This window comes from Gopherus flavomarginatus, chromosome 6 (assembly GCF_025201925.1).
Source record: "Gopherus flavomarginatus isolate rGopFla2 chromosome 6, rGopFla2.mat.asm, whole genome shotgun sequence".
In the NCBI taxonomy this organism is placed as follows: domain Eukaryota; kingdom Metazoa; phylum Chordata; order Testudines; family Testudinidae; genus Gopherus; species Gopherus flavomarginatus.
The window spans coordinates 12,344,366-12,359,886 of NC_066622.1; the positions used below are offsets into that span (position 1 = coordinate 12,344,366).

At 40.7% G+C, this 15,521-nt stretch overlaps 1 protein-coding gene across 2 annotated transcripts in view; it reads right to left on the reverse strand.

The window, feature by feature from the left end:
• CNTN3 (contactin 3) overlaps positions 1 to 15,521 on the reverse strand; it is a 250,576-nt gene that overhangs the window by 13,598 nt on the left and 221,457 nt on the right. For both annotated transcript variants that reach the window (XM_050957331.1, XM_050957330.1), the window contains exons 12-17: positions 6,523 to 6,640; positions 5,085 to 5,243; positions 4,837 to 4,986; positions 3,330 to 3,400; positions 2,072 to 2,306; positions 1,754 to 1,869 (exon numbers count right to left, since the gene is read on the reverse strand). In XM_050957331.1, the coding sequence (XP_050813288.1) occupies positions 1,754 to 1,869; positions 2,072 to 2,306; positions 3,330 to 3,400; positions 4,837 to 4,986; positions 5,085 to 5,243; positions 6,523 to 6,640 (849 nt within the window). The remainder of the gene's footprint in view (positions 1 to 1,753; positions 1,870 to 2,071; positions 2,307 to 3,329; positions 3,401 to 4,836; positions 4,987 to 5,084; positions 5,244 to 6,522; positions 6,641 to 15,521) is intronic.

Genomic DNA, 15,521 nt, shown 5'->3' on the forward strand with positions numbered 1-15,521 from the left:
CACATGACTGTTTACCCCTTTTTCCAGATCATTTATGAACACGCTGAACAGCACTGGTCTCATTACAGATCCCTGAAGGACACCGCTATTTACCTCTTTCCATTCTGACCATTTATTCCAACCCTTTGTTCTTGTCTTTTAATCAGCTACTTAACCATGTAAGGACATTTCCTCTTATCCCGTGACTACTTACTTTGCTTAAGAGCCTTTGTTGAGGGACCGTGTCAAAGGCTTTCTGTAAGTCCAAGTACACTATATCCACTGGATCACCCATGTCCACATCTTTGTTTCCCCCCTCAAAGAATTCTAATAGATGGGTGAGGCATGATTTCCCTTGGAGAAGAGTCAACATGGCTTTCTCAAACAAATTGTGTTCACCTATGTGTCTGATAATTCTGTTCTTTACTATAATTTCAACCAATTTTCCTGGGATTGAAGTTAGGTTTACTGGCCTATAATTGCCAGGATTGCCTCTACAGCCTTTTTTAAAAATTGACATCACATTAGCTATCTTCTAGTCATCTGGTACAGAAGCTGATTTCAGTGATAATTTACATACCACGGTTAGTGGATCTGCAATTTTGTATTTGATTTCCTTCAGAAACTCTTGGCTGAATACCATTTGGTCCTGGTGACTTATTACTTTTAAAAACCTTCTCTATCAGCACCTGAATCTGGGCCAGTTCCTCAGATTTGTCACGTAAAAAGAATAAGTGAGGTGTGGGAATCTCCCTCACATCCCTCTCAGTGATGACCGATGCAAGAATTAATTTAGCTTCTCCACAATGGCCTTGTCTTCTTTGTGCGCTCCTTTAGCACCTTGATCATCCAGTGGCCCCACCGCTTGTTTGGCAGGCTTCCTGCTTTGGATGTACTTAATTTTTTTTTGTTATTAGTTTTTGAGTCTTGCTAGTTGCTCTTCAAATTCTCTTTTGGCCTGTGTAATTATACTTTTACACCTGACTTGCAAGGGTTTACGCTCCTCTCTATTTTCCTCAGTAGGATCTTACTTCCAATTTTTAAATTATTTCTTTTTGCCTCTAACTTTTTTGCCTCTTTTAGTCTGTTTAGCTATGGTGGCATTTTTTTGGTCCTCTTACTTTTTTTTAAAAATTTGAGGTATACATTTAATCTGAGCCTCAATTATGGTGTGTTTTAAAAAGGTTCCATAAAGCTTGCAGGCATTTCACTTGTGACTGTTCCTTTTAAGTTCCATTTAACTAGCTTCCCCATTTTTGTGTAGTTCCCCTTTCTAAAGTTAAATGCTACTGTCATGGGTTTCTTTGGTTCTTGCCACCAGGGGATAATACATTTCATTATATCATGGTCACTATTACCAAATTGTTCAGCTATATACACCTCTTGGACCAGATTCTGTGCTCCACTTAGGACTAAATCAAGAATTGTCATTCCCCTTGTGGGTTCCAGGACTGGCTGCTCCAAGTATTAGTCATTAATGGCGTCTAGAAAATTTATGTCTGCATCCCATCCTGAGGTGACATGTACCTAGTCCATATAGCTGAAATCCCACTCATTATTATTAGGTTTTCTATTTTTTGACCCTATCTAATCTTCCTGAGCATTCCACAATCACCATCCCGGTCAGCTGGTCGGTAATATGTTCCTACTGCTATGTTCTTATTATTATTTGAACATACTGCATGACTGCTAACTCACAAATAAATGATTAGGAAATAAAACATAATTAAGGTCATGCTACCCTACTGGAGGGTGCATAGTTAAAGGGGTTTACCTCATAACCTAATAACCGTCCACTACTCATTTTCCAAGGAATGGCATTCCAGGAAACTTCAATTACTGAAGATGACAAGCTTTTTGCAGCAACACCAGAAGGTGCTATGGTAGGCTCTGTATTTGGAAATAAAAACATAAGAGAACAATAGTAAACAGGAATGGTAAATAGTAAAGAGGAAAATAAAAATGTCAGCATGGCTTTTAATTGAAAATGGCCTCAGTGAATCTGCTAAGCAAATATTCATTCAGCAGTTGTAATATTATCATATCAAACAGTCATTAAGAAAACCATTCAAGAGATGATTCAAACACGTACCCTCTTCAGCAGAAAACACTGTGGTTACTGGGCTACATGGCCCTTCTCCTTTATTATTATATACACCAACTTTGACTTCATACGGTGAAAATGGCAGGATGCTTTCATTTCTAAAGACATATCTTGGTGTATCAGGAGATGTGACTACAGTCTGTATCCATGTCGTAACGCCAAGAGGTCGGAAAGCAACAACATATCCAAATCCTTCACCATTTTGTAATTCTTCAGGAACAGGCTGTGCAAAAACAAGGATACAAGTTCACAGGTTACGTACGGTATATTAAAGTGTGCTCCCTCGAGGCTACCTCACGATTTGTACTGTAAGATTGCCTTTAAAAACAGAATAAATTGTTAGGAATGTTGCTTGTTTTTCACTAAGTAAACTGGATTGATAGACACTGAGTAAATATTTTTAAAAATGTTCGTCACATTTTATATTAAGGTTCCATTTCTAAATTGTTTATAAAGGATTAAAAAAGTTATTAATTGATATTTGTATGAAAAGTTAATAATTTCACCAGGACACCAAATTGCTTACTACTGTGGGTTATAACTTTTTAACACCTACTGAAGTGACAACTATCTATAACACATAGTACTTATAAGAACATAAGCATGGCCATACTGGGTCAGACCAAAAGCCCATCCAGCCCAGTATCTTGTCAACAGACAGAGACCAATGCCAGGTGTCCCAGAGGGAGTGAATCTAATAGGTAATGAAAAAGTGATCTCTCTTCTGCCATCCATCTCCATCCTCTGACAAACTGAGGCTAGGGATGTAATGTAACACGAATGTAACATATAACATTTATTAACCTTTAATAAACAATTTACAAATGAAACCCTTAATATAAAGTGTTACTCAACTGTCTTCCTTACTCTTATGTGCCAGCCTGGATAGTCCAAGACTAGCAGAATCAAGGAAAAGCTCCAGAGTGCCACTGGGAGTGGACAAAATTAGAGGCATAATTCTTCTGCTTGACTCTTCAACAATGTTTCTACACTTCTCTTAACATTTGTGCTAAGCCAGGAGCAATCTCAGGAATGTTAACTGTATTTTCTGTTGATTCTGTTCTAGGACAGTAACTAATGGAAGTGAAAGCGGGAGGGAAATACGCATAGCCAACATTATAGAATGTTAGCACACTCATATGTCCTAGATGAGATGCTGCTGAATGCAAGGGCTTTGATCTCTGGGTAGGAATTTGAATGAAAAAGGAGTTATTCTTGGAAGAATATCTCTTGCCAGAAAACTTACATCCCATGTTATGACCAGTTCAGACCTGCTGCCTCCTCCTCCACTTACTTCAGATGGGGGTATTTCAGGAACTGTGAAGAAGAAACACATAGTTTAGATAAACATATAGACACATACTAAACCGATGACTGTATGAGACTAATCTATGCTTTGAAAGGAACTCAAAGTTTTACTCAATTTGTTGCTCAAAACAGGGCAGTTGTTTCTATGCTGTTGTGTGGGCCCAATCCTTGGAAGCACCAAGCACTTCCTGCACTCATTTTGCTTGTGCACTTGCTGTGCTTGGCACAGAACTTACAGAAGGAACTCACTGATTTGCAGGATTGCACGTTGGTTTAAAATTTAAGAGCCCCTGAACAACTTGAGACATGCTGCAAGCTGTCATGCTGGGTACGCTACACAGATCACTTGTGCAATGCTCTTACTCAGTGTAACTACCACCTTATTGGAATTCATCAATATATTCTCTTGGGACACATCTTATATGTACCAGGTGCACCAAGATCAAAAGAGAAGAAGAAAAGCAAAAGTGGCAAAACCAAACTAACTTGATCTATGAATGAAAAAAAAAATGACAACCTATACCTAACCTCAGGATAAACAAATTAGCAGTAACCTTGCCAGTATGACAGCATTAGATTTTAACGAGAATGATGATTATTGAATAATCCCCTCCCGTGTCCTGAGCAGAAAAATATTACTGTTAGATAACCACACATGCATACTTTATGCTCCAACTCTTTGTATACTCTATAAACTTTTACGATGCTGACTGCAAAGAAAATCCCAATCGTCACTTATACTAAAGTCCCCTTGTGTTTCTCAAGCATTAAAAACAGGGCTTGTTGGATAGAGTAATTTTCTAGTCCTGTGCTTTGCTTTGTTTTTTTTTAAAGACTCCTTTAATACTTCAGTGCTTCAGAGAAAATGCAACTATTCAGTGACCTTCTCTCGTAATTCCATCCTGTAGTGATTAAAATTGGTTTTCCTTATCTTAGCATGTAAGCACCAGAGTCTGTGCTTCGTTATCCATCACCTATGAGTGTTCAATAGCACTAATGGCAGAACATTAAATGTGTGAGGAAGGCAGCGTTCCCATGCTGTACTATGAAAACAACGTTACTGTCTAGTACAAATGATACTTTCTTCTGGATGAACTGAGTGCAAATTTGAAGCAATCCCATGTTGAAACTTGCACTGTTGTACTCCTTTGTTTAATGAAATAAAGAAATCCCCTCTACATCCATTGAAATCTGTAGCCTCTACATAGCTGACTGAACACAATGAGATCTCAGCATGCTGTAGCATGTACTGGGATGTTTTGTTGATGATAGCAGTAGAGCAAGGTCACTCATCTAGCTGCATGGAAAAATCACAAACAAATTATTTCTGTGCCTTTATATTGGACCGTAGTTCAAAATTGGTATGAAAAGGATCATAGGTCTGAATGCTGTTTTGTAGCCATGGCATTTTAATTATAAACAAACGAATAGAAAAAACCACTAACCTGCCTCTTCAGTTCTTACTTTTTCTGAGGGTAAACTAGGTTCTCCACCTCCGATTTTGTTATTGGCAACGACACGAAATTCATATTCAACCCAAGGATTTAAATCCACTACCGTGGCGGTGTAAGTGTTTCCATCGATGACATCAGGAACTATTCAATAAAATTGTGGGGCATTAGGAACTTTCCCCCTGCCCTTAAATAACCATTTCAAATGGATATAGACACTATAACAAGGTTTCTTGTTTTACCTGTTGTGACTCTCTGCCAACCCACTGAAAACGGTGTTCTCGCCTGAATAGCGTAAGTAGTGACTGGGCTGTGATTATCTGCGCCCTCTTGCCAAGAGAGCTGAGCTGTGGTATCCGTTATTTCATCCACTTTCACGTGTTCAGGGGGGCCAGGGGAGCCTAATACAATCAGAAAGCAGACTGAGATGTTGGTGGTATGTTGTGAAGGTAGCAAACCCCACAAATACAGTCCCAACTTATTCCTATTTTACCAGCACTGTGGGGGGAATAAAACAATTTAGCTTGCAATAAAAATACCAGTTTTCACATTTCCTTAACTTCTGTCTGGTATTTTATAGCTGTGAAAACCAAGTTCTGAAATGGTAATTCCAAAACTATAACACAGATGATAGGTTCTTTCAGAGACCTGTGTTCAACAAGATTCCTCTACCTTTCCAAATGAAATGCCTTTTTCTTTAGTCTTTGATGTCCTCCTTTAATTTACTAATACAGTTCAGTAGTCCTCCAATTTGTTATCTATAGCTGTTTTCTGTATGATGCACTGCAGAAATTTTTCAGCACATCAGATCAGCACCCTGGACAGCAATTCACTCAGGCAAGCTTCCTGCGGCATGCTGGAAAATCCTGATTCTGTGAGACCCTGTAAAAGATGCTGCTTTTGCCTCACACACAACAGGAGAGGAAATTATTATTATTATTATGGTGGTAGCACTTCAGAGCCCTAGTCATGGACCAGTAACCCCTTGCGCTGGCGCTGCACAAACAGAAGATAAAAACTGGCCTTGCCCCAGAGGGTGGTGGTAGTGATGAAATGCTCAACAGTTCAGCCATCACTGTAAAATGTCAAGTGCATTTTAAAATACATTGAATGAATGTAGATTTTGGAATTTTTGTCGCTATATTAGCAATACGTTCAGCTAGCTAATCAATAACTAGAGTTTATTTGGTGCTACAGTTTAATCTCTAACAGCTAAAATAAATCTTGAGTTAAGATAAATACCATCAGATTCCATAATTTGGACTAAATTGTGTCTCGAGGACAAAGCCTGAGGAGTGGCAGGTGTATGAGTAGGCCACAATTGCCTATTTGCTCCTTTGGTGGAGGTCATTCACAACTGCATTTCTATTAGCATCAAGTTTCTACACCCCTGCCCTCCCTCACTAGCTCAACTAGCCAGGAGAACAGGTGTAAAGCCAGTACTCCTCCCACTGTCTGCTCCTCCCAATTCCAAGGAGAGTGTAAGTGGGCATGCAGGGTCCAAGCAGGGCTGTGTGTGCATGCACATGGCGGGTCGGGGAGTGGGGAGAGTATTCATACTCTCCATTCCTCACTTACATGTGTGTATAGTTCAAGTCACAATCTAGCCCCTTCTATGTTTCACAATGTCAGCTAGGAAAGTCATTAGAAAATAAGATCAGCAAAATAGCCAAAGTTTACCTCGTACTATCAGATCTGCTGCCGATGATACACTATCCACTTCTGTCTTTACCATGCACACATATTTTCCACTGTGTTTCAGCTGGATGTTTCTAATCATTAAATCTCCTGATGCACTCTGTTGAATACATAAAGTCGTTTTATATTTAATGCAAAGTTCATGTTCTATTTAACTAATAAGCAAGCAGTCCAAAACGTCCAATGTTCGCAAAGTACAGCTGTTCTGTAAGGAGGAGAAAATGTGCTCACTTCATGTTATAAATAATATACTTCTGTAGACCTCTGACCTCTTGAACTGGTTTTGGTAGGTCTGTATCTAACGAGCTTATCTAATTTATATGTTAAGAAAAGTTAAAAATGCCAATAAGGAAAGCAAGCAAAGCTGTAATGTAAATAGGGGGAAACAGAAAATTTATAAAAATATTTGTTACAGGCTTTGCAAAAGTATGAGGCCTAGTTAGTTAGCCTACAGTTCTTGGCCTAGGGTTATAAGATTTAGCAATATGTATCTTGTGATAAACAAGTAATCCACAAAAGATCTGTTTACACTTGAAATAACAGATTTCTAGGGGATTTCTGGAATATGTATGCATAAGGTTAACCGCATTAATGTACTGGAAATATTAGAGAATTTCTTGACCAAATAGCTTATGTTAGCAATCAGAATGCCAATTATGGTTCATTGGAATGACATATATGCAAAAATGGACTGAAACTTAAATCAACTCCGGTCCTGGAATTGTAGGGTTGTAAGGTCAAGGTGTAGAATGGAAGTGTATGCTCAATCCCTAGTTGGGACATCAGGATGACAGGATTGCGTAAACTTCAATGTCATCCACTTACAGTGGTTCTCCACTTACTTTCCCTTCCATCTTTTCTTCTGATACATCTGGTGGTCTCCATAAGGTAGTGAGTATGCACAGTGCAGGGGGTTTTGGTATACAGCATACTGCTGATTGTCCAAATAGCAGGGGGGACACTGATTTTTTTTGGATAATTGGGAGTTCAGACAACTGAGAAGACAGGAGCCATTGAGCAGTGAGGTGCCCTTCCCTGCAACCAGAGGCTGCTCCTCCTTCTTGCAGTCCTGCCCCGCCAGGAGCCTAGAGTCCCCATCCTCGCCCATTGCACCTGCAAGGATTGGGTGTCATCAGCCCTGCAGCAGCACAGTAAGCCCTCTGTAACTTCACTGTCACAGCCCTGCTCAGTTACAACTATGATTTTACTTGTGATGCACTAATCTCATCTCCTATAATACATTAATGTAGTTGCCTGTGATAAAGAAAAATAACCCCAGGCCCAAAAGCCAGGTCTTGATGCTGCCAAAAATTAAATCAAGACAATAGGCCTCAATCATACTAACATATAGCAAAGTAAGAAAAGCTGATTTTCCACTAACCCTCCTGAGGCTCACTCTCTGATTTCTCTATACACTACTATTATAACACTATTATATTATTAAAATACTGCTAAACAATTAAAATGCTGCCTTTAAGGGACTAAACTAACATAAAGTCCCTTGTATAACCCATCCATTAGTACCGGAATAGACTGGCAACTGCTAGGTCACTATAGTTTATTAAGTAGCTTATGCACGCATAAAATAACCCCAAGTAACTTGGCCAAAGGAACAAACATGTATTTTTGGACCCAAGTTCCTCAAAATTTTGCTTGGGAACACAGCTGCAGAAACCGCAAGTAGGTGGACACCGGGTGTCAAGATCCTGACAAACACAACAACCCGTAAAAAGGGGAAGTTGCAAAAAGCAAGCTTGCAAATTAGCTCATTCTCTATATATTTTTAGTAAATGGTGTCATTGTATTAACCAAATATGGTATCTTCGGATGCATGAGTTCATATGGTAATGTGCGGTTTTTGGCTATATAAACCCAGGTACCACTGCTGTAAGGTAGAGCGACTCTCCCAGTCGTCTCTCCCTGCATATATGCTTGTATTCTCTGATTAATCAATAAAGGAGCCTCAGGCTGTCTGATCAACTCAACTGAGTGGTGGTCCTTTTCCACGACACCTGACTCAAAGGACCTCTTATTAGTCCCTTGTGGAGTTTGCATTCTAAATAGAAGGGTACACTCTTAAGCAGACTCCTAGTTTAGTCCAGATATAACAGACTTTTAGAAAAGGTAGCCATGGGTAATTGGTATGAAAAAATTCAGCTTCTTCTGTAGGTGCGTGAGTAAAATAGAATGTGACAATGGCAAGATTAGATTGGTTTTAGAGAGTCAATTTTGCTCCAGCCCCTTGAACTGTTGTGTCCTTACATGAGATAAAATTGTAGGTGGGAATCACAAAACTAATTTTTTTCCTTCTGCAGACTTTCCATGGTAGGTGTTCCGTACTTAATGTCACATAAGTATCTTTTTTTGTTTAAAAGGTGTTGTACATTTGTAACTCTTTGGCTGAATTCACACTATTTTAAGATTCCCTTGGTGTTATTTTTGGTTTTTAACTGAGCATTTCATCCACAGTGCATTCTTCTTTCCTCAGACTGCACTGTATGCACTTGCTTTACATTGACTGACTGATAGTTGTAATTTCAAAATGCACTGGAAAGTGTTAGGTTTGCAACTTAACATTTATTTCTGCAGAACTGCTTTAGGGTTTGATCCTGCATTGGATACACTCTTTCCCTTTGTACAGCCACAGAGGAAGATTCTTCAGAAAAAGGGATATCCCCTCTTTCTTGCTGCTGATTAACTCCTTATAAGGCATTTCATATCTCATCTTCTCAAGAGATGAGTCTGTAAGTCAGTTTCTAAACTCAGTTATACTGGGATAAATCTGGGGTCAAACTGACTCCAAAGAAACTATGTTGGAGTTACACTCATGGAACCAAAATCAGAACCCCTGACTCAACCTGACTATAGCCTGGAAATCTTGCCACTTGCAGAAGAATTTTAAACTGGCCATCTATGGATCATTTAGTTGGTAGAAAGGTTCACTACTTGAGAACCTCTATTCAAGGGTTATTACAGGAGAGGGAGCATTGTCTAGAGAGGTCATGTAGTCTACGGGACAGGACACTGGACTGGGAGTCCTAATCATGGTGCTGCTACTGATCTGAGTGACTTCGGGCAAGTCATTCACTTGATTGTGCTTTTGTTTCTCCTCTCATCTTTTGCCCTGTGTACTTAGACTGTAAGCTCTTTAGAGAGGGACTGCTTGACTGGGGGTTTGCATGAATCTTGGCTGAAGCCTCTAATACCAATAAAATAGAATACATTAATTAATTAATTATTATTATTATTGACGTCAACCAAGCCTCAGACAGAAACAATCCAGCCAGAAAAGAGTAGTAAAGTAGTTCTGAATGGCTAGAACATTTAAGAAAAACACACAGACCAATTAGGGCATTATAAACATCAATGCCATAGAAAACATGACCTGTAAGGAAAGGCTGAAAATAGATACATTTAGTTTACAGAAAAGAAGACTGAGCGGGGACAGAATAGTCTTCAAATACACAAAAGGTTGCTAGTTTACAGCAAGGGAGATTTAGGTTAGATATTAAGAACATTTTTCGGACTATAAGAATAGTTATGCACTGAAACAGGTTCCTTAGGGAGGTTATGGAATCCCCATCAGTGGAGTTTAAGAACGGGATGGTTTATGTATACTTAATCTTCCTAAGCTCAGGGGGTGGACTAGATTACCTTTTGAGGTCCTTTCCAATCATACATTTCTATGAACTTTCCACATTTAGAGCTGATCCTGAGTGGTATTCCACACCCTCAACTCCCATTGACTTCAGTGGGAAGAAAGGGTGCTGAACACATCTTGTGGAGAGCTGTTTAGCACCCTCCAGGACTGAGGTCATAGGAGAATAGACTGCTACAACAGTCCACTTTGCCCTACCTGCATCTTTAATGGGAGACTACTCATGGACAGAGCATTTTTTGGGGGGCCAAGTTTAGGAGTGCACTGGTGAGAATTCAGTGTTTTATGTTGCAAGAGTAAAACTCCTCAGTAAATGTTCTCCACTTCTCAATAGCCATGCAGTTTTTTTAATACACCACCTCCTCCTCCCATTTGGTGACTAGCTTCCTCCCCAGAGTGACTTTTATTCTGAATTAGTTGCCCTTCCACAGAAATAAGATATGTCCCCTTTTGGAACAGACACATCCTGGAAGACTTGAGAACTTTTCTTCTTGTTTACTAAAATGTGTTGACCTTCCAAGCATGCTTTCAAGTCAGGCAGAGGAGTGATGCATCTGAGGGTGAGGTTCCTGTCTGGTGGGACCTTTCAGTTCTATTGGTCATGTGGCTGATGATTTAATGATGTGTGGGAGAAAGGAGAAGTGCCACTGCTTTGGATGATAGTTGTTTTATAACCCTTACTGCACTTACAAATGTATGCCAAAGTCACTCAGAAATGTATGTGGGCACTCTTTGCCAAGGGTTTCTTTGAGACCGAATGAATAAACATTGAAACTCTTTGTGGTGTTTGTTTTATGCATTTTGATCCTAATATTTCAAGGATCATTTGTTTCCAGAGAGACTGCCCATTATTAAAATACAAGACTCTAAAATAAATTTTACATAAACTTGCAATATTGTTACCGGCTTGTGTCTCAGGAATTATTCCTGCTTCATTCAAGTGAAAAGAAATTTCACTGCTGACTTGAATGAGAGCAAAATCAAGCCTTCAGTTTTGATTTTTTTAAGTGCTGGTCCTACTAATACCACCCATAACCTCTTTGTGTAATGCAACCTAAAAGCATTTTTTAACAGCTCTCCTTACTATACAGGAATAAATAAACGTAATGTTATGTTCACTAATATAATGTAGATGTAAATAATTACAGGAAAAGAATTTACAAGACAATGCTACCATTGGCTGCAATACCCCACAATATACTGAGGGTATGTCTACACTGCAAATTGGGACGCATGACTGCAATATGTGTAGACATATCCAAGGTAGCTTTAACCTAGTCAGCTTGGGAATCAATAGCAGTGAAGTGACGGCAACACAAGGCTTCAACATGGGCTTATAAGCCCACCTGAGACCCTGCAGATGTACTTAGGTGACTATCGCTGAAGTGAATGCTGCCGTGACTTCACTGCTACTGGTACTTGAGCTAGCTAGATTAAAGCTAATTCGTGTATCTCTACATGTGCTGTAATCACATCACCAATAGCAGATTAGACATAAGCTGAGACCGAGCAATGCAAAGGCAACCTGGAGTACAGAAACTACCTGATGGGAAGTGCGCATTCAGCACATATTCTCAACACTGAAATTTATCAGCACAAACTAATCTTGTATTAAGCCTTCTACACATAAATTTACCCAGAGGATTGTCAAATAAAATATTGTTACTTTAAATAAAAGTCTGACTGCTCCTTGGATGACAAGTTAGAATGGGCTAAACCAAATCCCCTTTTCAATTGCAGTAAACAATAGAGTTCTGTAGAATAGGTTCCAGTATTGTTCATACATTACATCCCAAATAATATGCTGCTATCAAAGTCCTGAAGTTTCACATAAATCATTCTGGGATACCTTGAAAATACTTGGCCAACACTGCTGCGACATAGCTGGTGCTCTCTACTGTCACTAATCATTAGAGAGCTTGCAACAGAGTAAGCTTCATTGGCATCTCTGGCCAGCACAATTAAATCTTTGCTAGTGTGGACAAGTTAAGGTGATAGGAAGGTCACCTTCCCCGCTGCATTCTACCCTAACCTATGCAATACAAACTGGCAGCCCATACTATGGCCTGGTCTACACTACGCGTTTAAACCGAATTTAGCAGCATTAAACCAAATTAACCCTGCATGGACCACATGGGAGATACTGGATCTGATCGCTGTATGGGGAGACAAATCTGTTCTATCAGTGCTCCGTTACAGAAGACGAAATGACAAAGCATTTGAAAAAGTCTCCAGGCTATGATAGACAGAGGCCACAGCAGGGACTCAGCACAGTGCTGCGTGACAAGCGTAATGGAAAGCAAAAGAATCAAATGGACGCTTATGGAGAGAGGGAGGGGGTACTGAGGACTCCAGCTATCCCACAGTCCCCACAGTCTCCGAAAAGCATTTGCATTCTTGGCTGAGCTCCCAATGCCTGAAGGGTCAAAAACATTTTCCCAGGTGTTTCAGGGTGTATGTCGTCAATTTACACTCTTCTCCCCCTCCCCCAAAAGAAAAGGGGAAAAAATCGTTTCTCGCCTTTTTTCAATGTCACCCTATGTCTACTGCATGCTGCTGGTGGACGGGGTGCTGCAGGACTGAACACCAGCAGCCCCTTCCCAGTGGCAGACGGTACAATATGACTGCTATCCATCGTCATCATCAGCCCGTGAGTGCTCCTGGCTGGCCTTGGTGAGGTCGCCGGGGGGCGCCTGAGTAAAAATGGGAATGACTCCCGGTCATTCCCAGCAGATGGTACAAAAGGCTTGGTAACCGTCCTCATCATAGCAGCTGGAGGCTGAGCTCCATCAGCCCCTCTCCCCCTTTCATGTATAAAGAAGATTCTGCACTCCCTGGACTATCATAACAGCGGGAGGCTGCGCTCCTCTCCCCCCTGCACCTTTTACCTTTAATGTCCTGCCTGGACTATCATAGCAGCTGGAGGCTGCCTCCCCCTCATTTTATCTCACTAAAAACTCAGTGTTTCTTATTCTTGCATTCTTTATTACTTCATCACACAAATGAGGGGATGCTGCCACGGTAGCCCAGGAGGGTTGGGGGAGGAGGGAAGCAACGGGTGGGATTGCTGCAGGGACACCCCCTAGAATGGCATGCAGCACATCATTTCTGCGGGATCTCTGGGGCTCTGACCCGGAGCAGCTGTGCTCTCTGGCTCTCTAGTACACTTACCTCATATTCTAGGCAGGACTGACTCTATTTTTAGACAAAACATAAAGAAGAGAATGACCTGGGGAGTCATTCCCATTTTTGTCCATGTGCCCCTGGCCGACCTCAGCGAGGCCAGCTGGGAGCACCCATGACAGCAGCAGATGGTACAAAAGGATTGATAACCATCGTCGCCAACTTCCAACTGCAAACGGTGCAAAATGACTGATAACCATCATCTCATTGCCAATTAACAATGGCAGACGGTGCAATAGGAATGGTAACCGTCTCTGCTACCTTGGAAAGGCAAATGAATGCTGCTGTGTAGCACTGCAGTACAGCATCTGTCAGCAGCATCCAGTACACATACGGTGACAGTGACAAAAGGCAAAACAGACTCTATGGTTGCCATGCTGTGGCGTCTGCCAGGGCAATCCAGAGAAAAAGGGCGCGAAATGATTGTCTGCCGTTGCTTTCACGGAGGAAGGACTGAGTGACAACATTTACCTAGAAACACCTGCGACACTGTTTTTGCCCCATCATGCATTGGGATCTCAAACCAGAATTCCAATGGGCGAGGGAGACTGCGGGAACTATGGGATAGCTACGGGATAGCTACCCACAGTGCAACGCTCCGGAAATCGACGCTAGCCACGGTACACGGATGCACACCGCCGAATTAATGTGCTTAGTGTGGCCGTGTGCACTCGACTTTATACAATCTGTTTTAAAAAACCAGTTTCTGTAAAATCGGAATAATCCCGTCGTGTAGACATATCCTATATGAGCACCTGTAACGGCATTGTGCTCCACAGAACTTATAAGCTAAGGCCAGCGTGGAGTGAACCAACATGGTCAGTGTTAAAAGGGAATCCATGCTGCAGCTTTGCTCCGTGTGTGTCTACAAGTGTGCAACTGTTCTTGCTGCTCCTGGATGGAATTGGACTGAAAACAAACTAAATCCATCCTTCCATTTCATTTTGTTGGCTGGAAGACAATTTCAACTGCTGCTGGACTGTCTGAACACATGATATCTGAAGCAGTTTACAGGCAATCTGTTCACAATTTCAAAAACAGCTTGATTTCCCGTGCTGCTCCTATGACTCATCTTTCTAACAAAAAAAGATGTAAAACAATGTTATATCCTGGCATTTTTGGGGTCCATATGGAAGAGCTATATGTTGCATAACAGGTGCTACCATAACATTTCTAAGAGCTGCTATATGTCAAAGATAGAAGGCATGCCACTTCCCTCCCACTATATTATTACATCATTGCTCATCTCAAAGAGAAAACATCAGTTGAAAAGTTACTTTGCATTTGCCACAGTCACTGCCAGCCACCACCAGAATTGGGGTTTCTAGCTATTTTTTTATACAGTGAATAAGAACATATGAATAGCCACACAGGGTCATGCCAATGTCCATCTAGCCCAGTATCCTCTCTTCCAACAGTGGCTGGTGCCAGATCTTTCAGAGGGAATGAACAGAACAGGGAAACTTATTGAATGATCATTCCTCTATGATCCAGTCCCAGATTCTGGTAGTCAGAGATTTAGGGACACCCAGAGCATGGGGTTGCATCGCTGACCCAATGACATTGATGGACCTATCTTCCTGAACTTATCTAATATTTTTTTGAATCCAGTTATAATTTTGGCCTTCACGATATCCCCAGCAATAAGTTCCACAGGTCAACTGTGTGTTGTGTGAAGAAGTGCTTCCTTATGTTTGATTTAAACTACTGCCTATTAATTTCCTTGGGTTATCCCTCGCTCTTGTGTCACGTGAAGGAGTAAATAATTCTTCCTCATTCACTTGCTCCACACCATTCATGGTTTTATAGCTCTCTATCATATACTCCTTTAGTCATATATTTTCTAAACTGAAGAATCCCAGTCTATTTAAGCAGTCCTCACACAGAAGGTGGTCTATACTCTTAGAACATTTTGTTGTGCTTCTCTGTACTTTTTCCATTACTAATATATCTTTTTTTGAGATGGGCGACCAGAATGGCACACAATTTTCAAGGTGTGGGTGTACCATGGATTTATATGATGGCATTATGATATTTACTGTCCTATAATATTAACCTTTCCTAATGGTGCCTGACATTCTGTTAGCTTTTTTGACTTCTGCTGCACATTGAACAGATGTTTTCAGAGAACTATTCACAA